At 56.7% G+C, this 16,554-nt stretch overlaps 1 protein-coding gene across 1 annotated transcript in view; it reads left to right on the top strand.

Annotated features, from left to right (window-relative positions):
• Positions 1–16,554, top strand: part of LOC144784983 (fatty acyl-CoA hydrolase precursor, medium chain-like) — a 221,560-nt gene that overhangs the window by 77,502 nt on the left and 127,504 nt on the right. Inside the window, exon 4 of the mRNA XM_078664103.1 lies at positions 13,107–13,240. Within this exon, the coding sequence (XP_078520229.1) occupies positions 13,107–13,240 (134 nt within the window). The remainder of the gene's footprint in view (positions 1–13,106; positions 13,241–16,554) is intronic.

Below are 16,554 nucleotides of genomic sequence, written 5' to 3'. Positions count from 1 at the left end.
ATCTAATACATTTTGTACATTATATCTTCCAACTTTCGAAACCCATCTAAGAGCAGTGGAATCTAGTATTCCTCTTTCTTCAGTACTGGGAAGCTGACTACGTCTCTGCACAGAGTCAGAGGTAGGAGTCTTAATCAGAGTTTTATAGAAGGGAGATAGAATATTAGAGACAGAATCAGTGATTCTTCGACGAACAGAAAGCGGAGTCATAATATTAGCAGAGGCAGTGAATAGAGTAGCAGTTGGAACAGATAGATCAGGAACAGTAGGAGTAGCTTGAAAATTAGCTTGTGAAGTAGCAGGTGTGAGCGACACAGGCATAGGTAAAGAAGTCGGCAACCCTAGAAGAGGGGTTGTCGAAGGAACATTAATATTGACCACAGGAGGTACAGGAACTTGATTCAGGGGAGCGAGAACAGGGACACCAGGTTGTCCAGCAACCGGTAATTGAACATTCGGTATAGGTGGAGCCGTAGCACCTTGTGCATACGGTGGGGGTGATCGTAACAAGTAAGACAACAGGGGATCCTTTTCAGGGTCCTCTACTATCTTAGCCGTACTCGATGGTAAAGCAGGATAGCACTTGTCTATCGCTAAATTACGCTCTCTATCGGCCACCTCCATCGCTTTCTCAGACTCGTTGAGTTGCAGCTGCCTAGCAGACTGTTCTAAAGTCAACTCTTGCTCTTTCTGTTCTTTCTTCAACTTTTTAATTTCTCTCTGTTTAGATTCTTTTCGCCAAAAACGGAAAGAATCAAACATTGCCGGCCGGGCTTTCTTCTTAAACAACCTTCTTTCTAGATTATCGAGAATTTCAGGTTCAAAACTACCATGTAGTGGCCAACTAAGGACACCATCTTTTTCTGTATAGCGGATCCATATCTCGTTATAAGAGATAGGGCCCACACCAAATTTGCAATATAGATCATAAAGGGGAGTTCCAATCGGAGGAACCAAACACGAGTCCTCCAACTGGGAATCACTGTTGCAACTAAAACAAGACAACATACAATTTTTCTGACTTACCATTTTATAATCCGGAACACAAGACAAACAAAACACAAAAAGATGCGCACTTGAACCGAGAACTTAGGCCTACCAGAACTGACAATTGTATCGATACCTGAACTGAACAGAATGATTATCGTAACTAGAATAACCAGTGATAACCTTACAGAACTGAACTGAACTGAGAACTAAAAGGATTATCCAAATAGGAGCAACCCTCACAAAATAACCAACTAGCAACCACTAAATACTTAACTGAGGCACTGAAGACGTCACCAAGGAGCAACCCGTCACGTTTCGCCGTACTGAGGACTGCACCTCGGGTCCAAGACAGGGCGACGGTCAAGGCAACGGACCACTGCAGCCGTCTGAACGGGAACCCTCGTGGAAGAGGACGTCGGGGCCACTTTTGCGATATGCCGGGATCGATGAAGTGGGGCGCCTCCCTCTGAAATCTTCACACGAAGCTCCTCGAACTCTTCAGGCTTTTGGACCGGTACCAAATGACGTCGCCCCACGTTGGGCGCCAATTGGAGTTCTGGACTTTTTGGTTCCGTCCAGAGGTGTCAGGGACAACACCCGAAGACCCCGGAGTTCAACCTGTCTTGGTACACAAATAAACAGAAACACGGGCTTCTCGATGGTGGCGTCAAAGACCAAAGGTTTATTACTGCAGGGACACAGAAGTCACAGAAACTACACATGGGCAGTATCTAGGAGCCTGTTCGATTTGTACAAAGAGGGTTGTTCCTTATATACTAAATATTGGGCTTCAGGCAAATTCTTTACATGTTACCACAGTTCTAAACATTCGTGTCTTATACAATAAATATTTGGCGTTGCACAGGAATCGTCAACAGTATCTGATGTCAAAACATTACAAATGAGGGGTTCCCACTAGTCCATCATAATCCCATGTCAATTCTTCATTCAAGACCCGGACCGCCTCATCGTAAATTTCGTTACCACCCCCTACTAAAGGCCCAGAAGGAAAGGAGCAGAGCCAGGTGTGGAAGATAGAAAGACAGGATAAGAAATGTTTGTGGGTCGTAAATGGGCACGGTTACCAGCTTCGGCCGCCTAATCATGATCAGGCCAACGAACACAAGAACCAGTATAGCAGGACTGGCCTCAGGCTGGGGAGGCAGCTCTTGCTGAGTCATGCTGCCACAGCGTTGCTGGCCTAAGGTGCACGTGTCACTTGCAAGGTGAATCGCCGGCCAAAGCCTACGTGTCCTGTAATGAAAAGAGGTCATTGCGTGTCCATTGACTATGTGAGGGCAAGGAATACAAAATGGCTTCCGTGTTCTAAGATGGATGCCATGGGTAGATCACAAATGTGTTGGTAACAGGAGTGCTCTTGCTCGTAGCATAGCGAAAACACCAGGATATACTAAATGGATCATTTGCGGTTCACCGATACCAAAATTATGTATTTACGACAATGTTACAAACACGAGTAAAATCGTCACGGAACCTCAGAGCCCACCCGGCGATTGCCCCGTGTTGCCGATTTTGAAGTCCCCTGGCAGGTGCCCACCCTGCCAGGGACATTGCCGCCCGAAGATCGAGTGCCCACCTCGATTTATTGTCCTTTTTAAAGAGCCGGTGCCCACCCGGCATTTGCTGCTTATCGCCCGGGCCGCCGCGCTGCCTGCGACGACCCGGAAGTAGTTGGCCGGCCGGCCAATCTGAGCGCGGCCAACCGGAAGTCCCGCCCACCGCAGCCGAGAGGACAGAGGAAGCCGGAAGCTGCCGGGAGCCGACCCCGGGATCCGTTGAGTGAGGAGGGAGAGCGGCACCTGCCTTCCCAGGGCTCCCGGGACCAAGGGAGAGCCCCGAAGCCCAAGAGCCGCCGCAGCACGACCTGGAGCAGAGTGGAGCTCCCCGGTGTGGAGAGAGCCCCCGAGGAGCGAGAGCTGCAGCACCTACCTGCAGAGACCTGGTGAGTGGGAGGCGTGAGGGTTCGAGAGGAGGGGGAGGCGTCGGGGCACATTGCCGGTGCCAGGGTGTTCAGAGGCCCGAGGGGCCCTCCCCAAAACTGAGTTCCCCAGAGTGGGGCTCCTCGATCGCGGAGGCATCTCACCAGAGCCTGAGAGGCTCCATCCGGGGGCAGTGTTGCGTGCACCCACGAGAGGTCCTGGAGGGCCGCATGTGTTCCGAGCCCAGCGAGGCTCCAACGACGGGGCATTTCTTTACTTAGAGCCCAGTGGGGCTCAGGGGGCAAAGTAGTGACGAGCCCTGAGAGGCCCGCGAAGGCATTTTGTTTCCTGCCCACAAAAGGCTCAGGCGACCTGTTGAGCGTAGAGTCACGAGGGCTCAGGGCGCATCAGTTATTTTGAGCCTGAGAGGCTCCTGAGGGGCCAGTCCTTTGTCTAGAGTCCTGAGAGGCTCAGGGGACAGTCAGTTGGTGTTAGACGGGGACCCGGAGGGTCAGCCGAGTACAGGGGGAAGAGGCCTCCGGTGAGGGTCCTCCCCGGTAATCGTACAGACAGGTAACTTCCCCCCCCACAGACAGACACCACACAGGGACGCGTTCTTCACACTTTTATATTTCTTAAGAGCAAGGTAATTGACGGTACAGCAGGACCAGGATACGAGGACCCTGTCAATTCTAGTCTCTTTGGGGGGAAGGGTAGCGGGACAGTCTCAGTACCGGACCGGTACGGGGGTAGCAGGTGTGGAGCTCACAATCCTCGAGCTGATGGTTCGCAAGCAGGGGCCGCGGCAGTGCCAGCAGGCCTTCGGGATGGTTCACGAAAGGATGGGCCGCGGCAGCTCCAGCAGGCCTTCAAGATGGTTCACGAAAGGATGGGCCGCGGCAGCGCCAGCAGGCCTTCAAGATGGTTCACGAAAGGATGAGCTGCGGCAGCGCCAGCAGGCCTTCAAGATGGTTCACGAAAGGATGGGCCACGGCAGCGCCAGCAGGCCTTCAAGATGGTTCACGAAAGGATGGGCCGCGGCAGCGCCAGCAGGCCTTCAAGATGGTTCACGAAAGGATGAGCCGCGGCAGCACCAGCAGGCCTTCAAGATGAGTCACGAAAGGATGAGCCGCGGCAGCGCCAGCAGGCCTTTAAGATGAGTTCGTCTCGGTGTCTCTCGACTCCAGGATCCAACTGCCTTCCTGCTCTCGAGCTGCCCCAGTTATAGGCCTGGCGCCCTTTGATGTCCGGACCCTCGCACTTGGAGGTCGGGGGGTCCGGGATGAGGGAGTCCAGACACCCAGCAGGGGGGTGGAGCCAGCGCCCAGGGAGGCTGGGGCGATCGACACCTGGCGGAGGGGAGCCGTTGACACTCCTTCTCCCATTGACCTGCCAAGTGGTCTCTTTATCCCCTGGGTGGATGGTGGTGCCTCGATGTCGGGGCCTGGCTGGGCCCGAGGCCGAGGTCGACCCGAGGCCACGAGGCCTGGTCGAGTAGTGTCCAAAATGGCGGCTGGGCCGGGGACAGGGGTTCTGGAAAGGACCCGGGCCAGCCGATACGGTGTTGTTCAGGAGCCAGGGTTCCGTCGGGGAAGGGCCGGAGGTTGCCCCGGCGGGCTGCGGGGTGGTTCTTGTCCAGGGAGCAGGAGGAGCAGGGGTCCGCGACCCGCCATGCGGGGAGGGGACAGCCTGGCCACGAGGCCTGTCCAACATGCGTCCCCCCCAGCTGAAGGCAGGGAGAGTCAGCCATCCGCTTGGGTACTCTCCTCGCCGAGGCGGAAGAAGCGGGACAGGCCGTCTGCGTTGGCGTGATCTTGGCCTGGGCGGTGCTCCACAGTGAAGTCCATTCCCTGCAGGGAGATGAACCAACGCAACAGTTTCGTCGGTGATCTGTTTGTACCCGGAAGTGGGTACTGAAGAGATAGGGCCGGAGCTTCTTGAGGGCCCATACTACGGCGAAGGCCTCCCGCTTGATGGTGCTCCAGCGCTGTTCTCGGGCCAGCAGGCGTCGGCTGATGAAGACCACTGGCTGATCGACCCCCTCGGTGTTGAGTTGGGAGAGGACGGCCCCTATGCCATGATCTGAGGCGTCCGTCTGCACTATGAATTCCCGGCTGTAGTCGGGGGCTTGGAGTACGGGGGCGGTGCACATGGCGGACTTCAGGTTCTCAAAGGCCGTCTGACATTCCGGCGTCCAGTTGACTTTCTGGGGGTTCTTTTTGGATGTGAGTTCTGTGAGGGGCCCTACAATGCTGCCATAGTCTTTTACGAAGCGCCGGTAGTACCCGGTGAGCCCCAGGAAGGCTCGGACCTCTGTCTGGGTGACCGGGGGCTCCCAGGCTTGGATGGCGGCAATCTTGAGCTGGAGGGGGGCCACCAGGCCACTTCCCACCTGGTGTCCCAGGTAGGTCACGGACCCTTGGCCGATCTGGCACTTGCTGGCCTTGATGGTTAGCCCGGCCTGCCGGAGGGCGTTCAGGACCTCCCGGAGGTGGTGGAGGTGTTCTGCCCAGTGGCGGCTGTACACATCAATATCGTCCAAATAGGCGGCGCTGAATTCCTCCAGACCCGCCAAGACTTTGTTCACGAGTCTCTGGAAGGTGGCGGGTGCGTTCTTCATTCCGAATGGCATCACCTTGAAGTGGTAGTGGCCGTCCGGGGTGGAGAAGGCGGATCGCTCCTGGGCATCTGGAGTGAGGCCGATCTGCCAATAGCCCGCTGTTAAATCGAAGATGCTCAGGTAGCGGGCGGCCCCCATGCGGTCGATCAGCTCATCTGCCCGGGGAAGGGGGTGAGCGTCGGTCCTGGTGACGGCGTTCAGACCCCGATAGTCTACACAGAACCTAAGCTCGGGGGCGACGCCCGGGGCGGCGGCCTTGGGGACCAACACGACGGGGCTGGCCCAGGGGCTGTCGGACGGCTCGATCACTCCCAGAGCTAGCATCTTGGAGACTTCCGACTGGATGCAGGCGCGTACTCGATCAGGCACCCTGTACGCCCTGTGTCGGATAGGGGGGCTATCCCCGGTGTCAACGTCGTGGAGGCACCAGGGGGTGACCCCAGGGATGAGGGAGAACAGGTCGGCAAACTGTAGAAGCAGTTCTCTGCAGTCTTGGCGTTGTGCTGGGGACAGGGCCTCGGAGAGGTGGACTCCCTCCACGGAGCCGTCTTTCTCGAGCGTTTTCAGGAGGTCTGGGAGGGGCTCGGAGTCTTCTTCAGCCCCACTGTCGGTAGCCATCAGGAGGCTAGGTTCAGAGCGTACAAAGTGGGGCTTGAGTCTGTTGGCGTGGAGGACCCGAAGGGGGTTTCGGGGGGACTCCAGGTCCACCAGGTAGGTGACGGGGCCCTTGGGCTCCACCACTTTGAAGGGTCCTGTCCATTTGTCCTGGAGGGCGCAAGGTTCAACCGGGGACATCACCCAGACCTGTTGTCCCGGCTCGAACTCGATGGATGAGGCATTCTGATCATACCAGCGCTTCATGTCCTCTTGGCTGGCTTCGAGGTTGGCTTTGGCGAGTTCCCTGAACCGCCGGGTCTGGTTACGGAGAGTCAAGAGGTACTTGTATACATCAGGGGGAGTCTTCTGAGGGGCCACCTCCCATCCTTCTTTGACTAGGCTGAGGGGGCCCCGGACGGGGTGTCCATACAAGAGTTCGAACGGGCTGAAGCCCAGGGATTTCTGGGGGACCTCCCTGTAAGCGAACAGGAGGCACGGGAGCAGCACGTCCCATTGGCGACGTAAGGGTTCTTCCAGGCCCATGATCATCCCTTTGAGGGTGCGGTTGAATCGTTCTACTAGTCCGTTCCATTGCGGGTGATAGGGGGTCGTGAATTTGTAGGTGACCCCGCACTGTTGCCATAGGGACTTCATGTACTTGGAGATAAAGTTCGTGCCCCTGTCACTGACGACTTCTCGGGGGAAGCCCACCCGCGAGAAGATCCCCATCAGGGCTCGGCCCACCACGGGCGCCGTCACGGTCCGGAGAGGTATGGCCTCAGGATAGCGGGTGGCATGGTCCACCAGGACAAGGATGAACCGGTGTCCCTGTGCTGTCCGGGGCTCCAGGGGCCCCACAATGTCTATTCCCACCCGCTCAAAGGGGGTGGTGACGATGGGAAAGGGTTGCAGGGGCACCTTCAGTTTTCGACCGCTTTTCCCGCTGGCCTGGCAGGTGGGGCAGGCCCGGCAGTGGTTCGCTACATCGTTCCGCATCTTCGACCAGTAGAAGTGGGTCACCAGGCGGCTGTACGTCTTGTCCTGCCCCAGGTGCCCGGCAAGAGGCACATCGTGTGCCAAGTTCAATAGGACGTCTCTGAATCGGAGGGGGACCACCAGCACCCGGCTGGCTCCAAGTTCGGCGATCTTTTGCTCACTGTAGAGCAGCTTGTTGTCCCAGTAGATCCAGTGGGCCCCCGATGTATCCTCTGCGCTCTGGGCTATGGCTTGTTGTCGGAGGCCCTCGAGGGAGGGACACGCTCTTTGTTCCTGGCGGAACTGTTCCTGAGTGGGGCCACCTTCTTGGCGCCACTGGGCCAGCTCCGGAAGGTCTGGGGGCTGATCCCGTTCTTCGTTGTCGGACCCCGGAGGACCAGGCTCAGGGGTGGTTTCTTCGGTGACAATCGGTGGGGGAGGCTCGGGCCACTCTGGTTCCTCTTGGCGGGGGATGGCGCGGGCGGCCATGGATCGGGTCGTTACGCAGACCCATTCAGGGAGACCAAGCATCCCCAGGTGCTCCCTCCGTTCAACGGCTGACCAGGGGGAGCTTTCGAGGTCGTTCCCCAGAAGGCAGTCCACTGGTGCATCGTCGCGGACAGTTACTTTTAGCATGCCGGACACCCCCCCCACTCGAAGGAGATGCGGGCCATCTGGCACAGGCTTTCGGAGTTGTCTGCCGACCGCACTGGACAAAGTACATTTGGTAGGATCTGGTCAGGGGTCACCAGGTGGCAGCGGACTGCGGTCACACTGACCCCTGTGTCACGGAGGGCTTCCGCCCGGCGTCCATTGATTGTGACCCACTGGCTGTATTTCTGCGTGTTGGCGGGGATGGGCGCCCGCAGGACCATGTCCCTCTCTCCTAGACAGACCAGGGACATGGCAGCTGGTTCCCACTCGGGCTGGTACGGCTCGTACTCTTCGGCGTCTTCCTGGCCTAGCTCTTCTGCCAGAGCGGCGGCGGTGATCTGGCGGTTCATGGGACTCTGATTTTTCGGGCAGTTGGGATCATTGGCGTAGTGGCTGGGTCGCTGGCACTTGTGGCAGGTAACGTTGGCGCGGAAACCTGGTCGCGTTGGAGGGCTACCTCTTTCGGCCGGGGGCGGGGGGTTGCTAGTGGAGGGCACGGTGACGGTGTCCCGGCCCCGACCCTGGCCTCCTCCTCCTCCCCGTGGCCGGTGGGGCCCTTGGGAGGTTCTGTTTTGCTCGCTGGGCCAGTTTCGAGGGACTCGGGTGCTTTCCCATTGGTCTGCTTCGATGGCGAGTTTCCGAGGTTCGGTCAGTTTACTATCAAGGAGGTGCTGTCTTAGTTCGACAAAGCAATTATTGGAGAGGTGCTCCCATACAATCAGGTTGAATAATTGCTCGTAGGTGGTGACCTGGCTGCCCTTGATCCATCCCTGAAAGGCTCGGCTAAAAAAGTTCACATACTCCACCCAAGTTGTACCAGGGATCCGTTTGCAGTCCCGAAATCTCTGCCGGTACATCTCGGGCGTGAGCCCATAGCGAGTGAGGAGGGCGGCCTTCATGTGGTCATAGGATGTCATCTGGTGGTCGGGGAGTTGCAGCAGGGCGTCTCTTCCTTCATTAACGAATTTACCCCATAGCCCGGCTCCCCAGTCGCTCCGTGGAATTCGGTGGGAGGTCATTGCTACCTCGTAGGCTTTAAACCATTGCTGGATATCATCGTTCCGGTAGTATTCCCGGACGACGTCCTTGGGGATGTGGACCTTGGGGTCTGTCGGAGCAGTGGGGCTTGGGTGCCCGGAGATGCCGAGGTCTTTGTTCTGCCGTCGAATTTCTAGCTCCTTCAAGTTGCGCTCATGCTCGTATGCTAGTCTTTTTTCTTCCAGCTCCCTCTGGCTCTTTTTCTCTTCTCGTTCTTCCCTGAGCCGTAAGTGTTCGAGTGTTATTTTTTTCTCTGCCAATTTGAGTTCTCCATCTAAGCGGAGTCGAGCCAGCTCCAATTCGTGGAGCCGGCTTTTCTCCCGTTCTCGGGCCTCTTCGGACGAGAGGCCCGATCTTCTTTCGTCTGCAGGGGTGGTACTTGTTTCGGTGGTCTCGAGGCTTTGATTTTGGGGTGGGGATGTTTCCGTCTCCACCCAAGCTTCTAGGGCGTGCTTGAGGTCATCTTTCGTGCTCAGTCCCGTGGTAGCAATGCCCAGCTCTATGCAAAATTGCTTTAGTTCTTTGTGGCTGTGTTCTTCCAGCTTTTCCATCTGAAATGTTTCCGTTGTTCCACTCTCCTTTGTCGTCATGGTTGCTGTGTGTCGTGGGGTGAGTTACTCTCTGTACGATTATGCGTCAGCTCGGATCGCGCCGCTGGCCACCAATGTTAGACGGGGACCCGGAGGGTCGGCCGAGTACAGGGGGAAGAGGCCTCCGGTGAGGGTCCTCCCCGGTAATCGTACAGACAGGTAACTTCCCCCCCACAGATAGACACCACACAGGGACGCGTTCTTCACACTTTTATATTTCTTAAGAGCAAGGTAATTGACGGTACAGCAGGACCAGGATACGAGGACCCTGTCAATTCTAGTCTCTTTGGGGGGAAGGGTAGCGGGACAGTCTCAGTACCGGACCGGTACGGGGGTAGCGGGTGTGGAGCTCACAATCCTCGAGCTGATGGTTCGCAAGCAGGGGCCGCGGCAGTGCCAGCAGGCCTTCGGGATGGTTCACGAAAGGATGGGCCGCGGCAGCGCCAGCAGGCCTTCAAGATGGTTCACGAAAGGATGGGCCGCGGCAGCGCCAGCAGGCCTTCAAGATGGTTCACGAAAGGATGAGCCGCGGCAGCGCCAGCAGGCCTTCAAGATGGTTCACGAAAGGATGGGCCGCGGCAGCGCCAGCAGGCCTTTAAGATGGTTCACGAAAGGATGGGCCGCGGCAGCGCCAGCAGGCCTTCAAGATGGTTCACGAAAGGATGAGCTGCGGCAGCACCAGCAGGCCTTCAAGATGAGTCACGAAAGGATGAGCCGCGGCAGCGCCAGCAGGCCTTCAAGATGAGTTCGTCTCGGTGTCTCTCGACTCCAGGATCCAACTGCCTTCCTGCTCTCGAGCTGCCCCAGTTATAGGCCTGGCGCCCTTTGATGTCCGGACCCTCGCACTTGGAGGTCGGGGGTCCGGGATGAGGGAGTCCAGACACCCAGCAGGGGGGTGGAGCCAGCGCCCAGGGAGGCTGGGGCGATCGACACCTGGCGGAGGGGAGCCGTTGACACTCCTTCTCCCATTGACCTGCCAAGTGGTCTCTTTACCCCCTGGGTGGATGGTGGTGCCTCGATGTCGGGGCCTGGCTGGGCCCGAGGCCGAGGTCGACCCGAGGCCACGAGGCCTGGTCGAGTAGTGTCCAAAATGGCGGCTGGGCCGGGGACAGGGGTTCTGGAAAGGACCCGGGCCAGCCGATACGGTGTTGTTCAGGAGCCAGGGTTCCGTCGGGGAAGGGCCGGAGGTTGCCCCGGCGGGCTGCGGGGGTGGTTCTTGTCCGGGGAGCAGGAGGAGCAGGGGTCCGCGACCCGCCATGCGGGGAGGGGACAGCCTGGCCACGAGGCCTGTCCAACAGTTGGCCAGAGCCTGCGAGGCTCCAGTGTTGGCCCAAGCCTTGTCTCACACAGCTGCCCAGCACTTCATGGGCAGCTGCCACGTTTAGGCCCCCTGACTTTGGACACAGGGCGTCCTAGCCCTAGAGAGGCCAGTTGGCCTAGGGACAGTCCCAGGTGGTGACGTAAGTGAGTTTGGCACAATTGTTCATTTTCCGCACCTCTGAATGTGTTTTTATGCGTCATGTGCCTTGTTCTTACACCTCTGAATGTATTGTTGATGCATCATGTGTTTTCCTTCCTTACACCTCTGAATGAATGTTATGCATTGCATCATGTGTTATGTTCTTACACCCCTACAGGTATTGTGATACTTAGGTGGTTGTTTTCTTCCTAGTACAGGTGGTGCTATTGAGGTCCTGGTTACCAGTAGTTACTGGTTGTGTGCTCTATTTTTCTATTTTGTGCTACAGTGATTTACATTCTAAGGGCTATTTCTGAAAGTGTTACTTCTGATTCCTGACAGTGGTCCAGGTGGCCCTGTCTTGTACATATCCCCTGTAAATTCTGCCCGTGCCTCTGGCACATTGTAAAGTGTGTGTTTTATCTAATGTGTTTTGGTGTAATACAAAGGCTATTTTTATATAACCTGGTGTCGAGTTTCCTTTGTGGTGGGCCTGGGTGTTGTTGCTGGGGTGCGTGCGCAAATACTTAACTCACATCGCCTCCAGGTTTAGCCTTGCTGCTCGCGCCACGTTACCTAGAGGGTGAGCATGGGTTATCTTGGCGTGTAACTCCCTTGCCCTGACTTGGGAGTCGTGGTCTCTGACTGACTTTGGCGAAAGCCCTGGCCAGCCGGGGATCCCATTTCCAAAAAGCAGCACATGTAAATACTCTCACTCTGTACTTTCTGAGTGTGTCTGGAGTCAAGGGGTGATGTGGGTCCCGTGGCACCTGTAAATACTCTCACTCTGTACCTTCTCCAAGGGTGTTTGGAGTCAAGGGGTGATGTGGGTCCAGCGGCACCTGTAAATACTTTCACTCTGTACTTTCTCCAAGTTTGTCTGGAGTCAAGGGGTGATGTGGGTCCCGCGGCACCTGTAAATACTCTCACTCTGTACTTTCTGAGTGTGTCTGGAGTCAAGCGGTGATGTGGGTCCCGCGGCACCTGTAAATACTCTCACTCTGTACTTTCTCCAAGTGTGTCTGGAGTCAAGGGGTGATGTGGGTCCCGCGGCACGTGTAAATACTCGTGGTCTGTACTTTCTCCAAGTGTGTCTGGAGTCAAGGGGTGGTGTGGGTCCCGCGGCACCTGTAAATACTCTCACTCTGTACTTTCTCCAAGTGTGTCTGGAGTCAAGGGGTGATGTGGGTCCCGTGGCACCTGTAAATACTCTCACTCTGTACTTTCCAAGTGTGTCTGGAGTCAAGGGGTGGTGTGGGTCCCGCGGCACCTGTAAATACTTTCACTCTGTACTTTCTCCAAGTTTGTCTGGAGTCAAGGGGTGATGTGGGTCCCGCGGCACCTGTAAATACTCTCACTCTGTACTTTCTGAGTGTGTCTGGAGTCAAGCGGTGATGTGGGTCCCGCGGCACCTGTAAATACTCTCACTCTGTACTTTCTCCAAGTGTGTCTGGAGTCAAGGGGTGATGTGGGTCCCGCGGCACCTGTAAATACTCTCACTCTGTACTTTCTCCAAGTGTGTGTGGAGTCAAGGGGTGTGTGGGTCCCGCGGCACCTGTAAATACACTCACTCTGTACTTTTTGAGTGTATCTGGAGTCAAGGGGTGATGTGGGTCCAGTGGCACCTGTAAATACTCTCACTCTGTACTTTCTGAGTGTGTCTGGAGTCAAGGGGCGATGTGGGTCCAGTGGCACCTGTAAATACTCTAACTCTGTACTTTCTCCAATTGTGTGTCTGGAGTCAAGGGGTGATGTGAGTCCCACGGCACCTGTAAATACTCTCACACTGTACTTTCTCCAAGTGTGTCTGGAGTCAAGCGGTCATGTGAGTCCAGTGGCACCTGTAAATACTCTCACTCTGTACTTTCTCCAAGTGTGTCTGGAGTCAAGGGGTGATGTGGGTCCCGCGGCACGTGTAAATACTCGTGGTCTGTACTTTCTCCAAGTGTGTCTGGAGTCAAGGGGTGATGTTGGTCCCGCGGCACGTGTAAATACTCGTGGTCTGTACTTTCTCCAAGTGTGTCTGGAGTCAAGGGGTGATGTGGGTCCCGCGGCACCTGTAAATACTCTCACTCTGTACTTTCTGAGTGTATCTGGAGTCAATGGGTGATGTGGGTCTGCGGCACCTGTAAATACTCTCACTCTGTACTTTCTCCAAGTGTGTCTGGAGTCAAGGGGTGATGTGGGTCCAGTGGCACCTGTAAATCTCTCACCCTGTACTTTCTCCTCCACCTCACATGCAGGTGATGCTCTGGATCCATGGCGGCGGCTTTAAAATCGGATCTGCTTCTTCGTTTGATGGGTCAGTAATAGCAGCGTACGAAGATGTGGTTCTTGTTACCCTCCAGTACCGGTTGGGAGCTCTGGGCTTCCTCAGGTGAGCTGTCACTTGCCATGTTTCCAGATATATTAAGAAAGTAACATGTGCTCAGAAGTGACGTCATGCATCATTATATGGAGCTGTGTGTTGGATGTTCAGAATTCAGCAGTAAATAGCTGAGCATGAAGTGTGCTGACAGTAGACACCTAATATTGAGGGACATCTCATCAGGGGGTGTTTGGGGTGTGACACCCCCAAGTAAATGAATGAGTCAAGAATGAAATGAAAAATAGCGACCTTTGATGTTAAGGGTCGAGAGAGAAACGAGGGAGATACCCACCGGGGTCCCAAGGGGGCGCAATGGCATATGCACCCGCTTTTGGATCCCCCGGGAATTTTTGCGTATCAGAGGGGGTTCTAGACTCTTGTGTGGCCCCTTCTGTAATACTGATAGCTCTGGCACACATGTGCACCCGCTCTGGGTGATCCGGGGCTCTTTGGTGTATCAGAGGGGGTTGCAGACGCTTGTGCGGCCCCTTCTGTAATACTGATGGTGCTGGCACACATGTACCCCTGCTTTGGGAGCCCCCGGCACTTTGGTGTAGCAGAGGGGGTTGCAGACGCTTGTGCGGGCCCTTCTGTAATACTGATGGTGCTGGCATACATGTACCCCTGCTTTGGGAGCCCCCGGCACTTTGGTGTAGCAGAGGGGGTTGCAGACGCTTGTGCGGCCCCTTCTGTAATACTGATGGTGCTGGCACACATGTACCCCTGCTTTGGGAGCCCCCGGCACTTTGGTGTGGCAGAGGGGGTTGCAGATGCTTGTGCGGCTCCTTCTGTAATACTGATGGTGCTGGCACACATGTACCCCTGCTTTGGGAGCCCCGGCACTTTGGTGTGTCAGAGGGGGTTGCAGACGCTTGTGCGGCCCCTTCTGTAATACTGATGGTGCCGGCACACATGTACCCCTGCTTTGGGAGCCCTGGCACTTTGGTGTAGCAGAGGGGGCTGCAGACGCTTGTGCGGCCCCTTCTGTAATACTGATGGTGCCGGCACACATGTACCCCTGCTTTGGGAGCCCCGGCACTTTGGTGTAGCAGAGGGGGTTGCTGACACTCGTGCGGCCCCTTCTGTAATACTGATGGTGCTGGCACACATGTACCCCTGCTTTGGGAGCCCCCGGCACTTTGGTGTAGCAGAGGGGGTTGCAGACGCTTGTGCGGCCCCTTCTGTAATACTGATGGTGCCGGCACACATGTACCCCTGCTTTGGGAGCCCCGGCACTTTGGTGTGTCAGAGGGGGTTGCAGATGCTTGTGCGGCCCCTTCTGTAATACTGATGGTACTGGCACACATGTACCCCTGCTTTGGGAGCCCCCGGCACTTTGGTGTATCAGAGGGGGTTGCAGACGCTTGTGCGGCCCCTTCTGTAATACTCAATCAATCAGTCAATCAGGGCATTTATATAGCGCACTACTCACCCAGAGGGTGTCAAGGCGCTAGGGGAGGGGGGTCCGCTACTGCTCGAACAGCCAGGTCTTGAGTTGTTTCCTGAAGGCGAGGTGGTCCTGGGTCAGGCGGAGGTGGGTCGGGAGGGAGTTCCATGTCTTGGCGGCGAGGTAGGAGAAGGACCGTCCCCCTGTGGTGGCTCTTCGGATTAGGGGGACGGTGGCGAGGGCGTGGCCGGTCGATCGAAGCTGGCGTTTGGGAGCGTAGAAGTTGAGGCGGCTGTTGAGGTATCCTGGGCCTTGGTTGTGTAGGGCTTTGTGTGCGTGGGTGAGGAGACGGAAGGTGATTCTCTTGTTGACCGGGAGCCAGTGCAGGTCTCTCAGGGGTCCGGAGATGTGGCTGCGACGGGGGATGTCCAGGATGAGTCGTGCTGAGGCGTTCTGGATCCGCTGGAGTCTCTTCTGGAGTTTGGCGGCGGTTCCGGCATAGAGGGAGTTGCCGTAGTCCAGACAGCTGGTGACGAGGGCCTGGGTGACCATCTTCCTGGTCTCGGTGGGGATCCACCGGAAGATCTTACGTAGCATGCGCAGGATGTTGAAGCACGACGAGGAGACGGCGTTGACTTGTCTGGTCATGGAGAGGGAGGAGTCCAGGATGAAACCCAGGTTGCGTGCGTGGTCTGTTGGTTGGGGTGCGCTGCCTAGGGCGAGGGGCCACCAGGAGTCGTCCCAGGCGGAGGGTGAGGATCCCAGGATGAGGACTTCCGCCTTGTCCAAGTTCAGTTTCAGGCGACTGGTCTTCATCCATTCGGCTACCTCTTTCATCCCTTCGTGAAGGTTGGCTCTGGCGGTGGCGGGGTCGTTGGTGAGGCAGAGGATCAGCTGGGTGTCGTCGGCGTAGGAGATGATGTTGAGGCTGTGCTGGCGTGCGATGTCTGCGAGGGGGCTCATGTAGACGTTGAAGAGGGTTGGACTGAGCGAGGACCCTTGAGGAACGCCGCAGATGACTTTGGTGGCTTCAGATCTGAACGGGGGGAGGCGGACTCTCTGTGTCCTTCCGGCGAGGAAGGAGATGATCCATTCCAGTGCCTTCTCCTGGATTCCAACGTTGCTGAGTCGCTGCACTAGTGTACGATGGCAGACAGTGTCGAAGGCCGCGGAGAGGTATAGGAGGATGAGGGCCGCTGTTTCTCCGTTGTCAAGCAGTGCTCGGATGTCATCGATGGCTGCGATCAGGGCGGTCTCGGTGCTGTGGTTGGCTCGGAAGCCAGACTGCGAGGGGTCGAGGGATCCGTTCGTCTCGAGGAAGGCGGCCAGCTGCTTGTTGACGGTCTTCTCGATGACTTTTGCAGGGAACGGGAGCAGCGAGATGGGGCGGTAGTTCTTGAGGTCGGTGGGGTCGGCTGATGGCTTCTTTAGTAGAGCGCTGAGTTCGGCGTGCTTCCAGCTCTCCGGGAAGGTCGCGGTGTCGAAGGAGGTGTTGATGATGTCCCGCAGGTGGGGTGCGATGACAGCGTCGGCCTTGTTGAAGACGTGGTGAGGGCAGGGGTCGGTCGGAGATCCGGAGTGGATGGAGTTCATCGTTCGGACGGTATCCTCGTTGCTGATCGGGGTCCAGGCGCGGAGGGTGGTGGTGGGGGGCGGTGGTTCGGTCGTGGCGTGCGTCGGTTGAGTGTTGAAGCTGTTGTGTATGTCCGCGATCTTGTTGTGGAAGTAGGAGGCGAGGGAGTTGCAGAGGTCTTGCGAAGGGGTGATGTCGCTGTTTCCGGCGTTGGGGTTGGAGAGCTCTTTGACGATGTTGAAGAGTTCCTTGCTGTTGTGTGCGTTGTTGTCCAGTCATTCCTTGAATGCAGTTTTCTTGGTTGCGTGGATGAGTTGGTGGTGTTTTCGGGTGGCGAGCTTGAGGGCAGTCATGTTGTCATGT

The sequence above is a fragment of the Lissotriton helveticus genome, chromosome 10, assembly GCF_964261635.1.
Source record: "Lissotriton helveticus chromosome 10, aLisHel1.1, whole genome shotgun sequence".
NCBI lineage: Eukaryota > Metazoa > Chordata > Amphibia > Caudata > Salamandridae > Lissotriton > Lissotriton helveticus.
The sequence above is the reverse complement of the archived record's forward strand: the minus strand, read 5'-3'. Positions and strand labels throughout refer to the sequence as shown.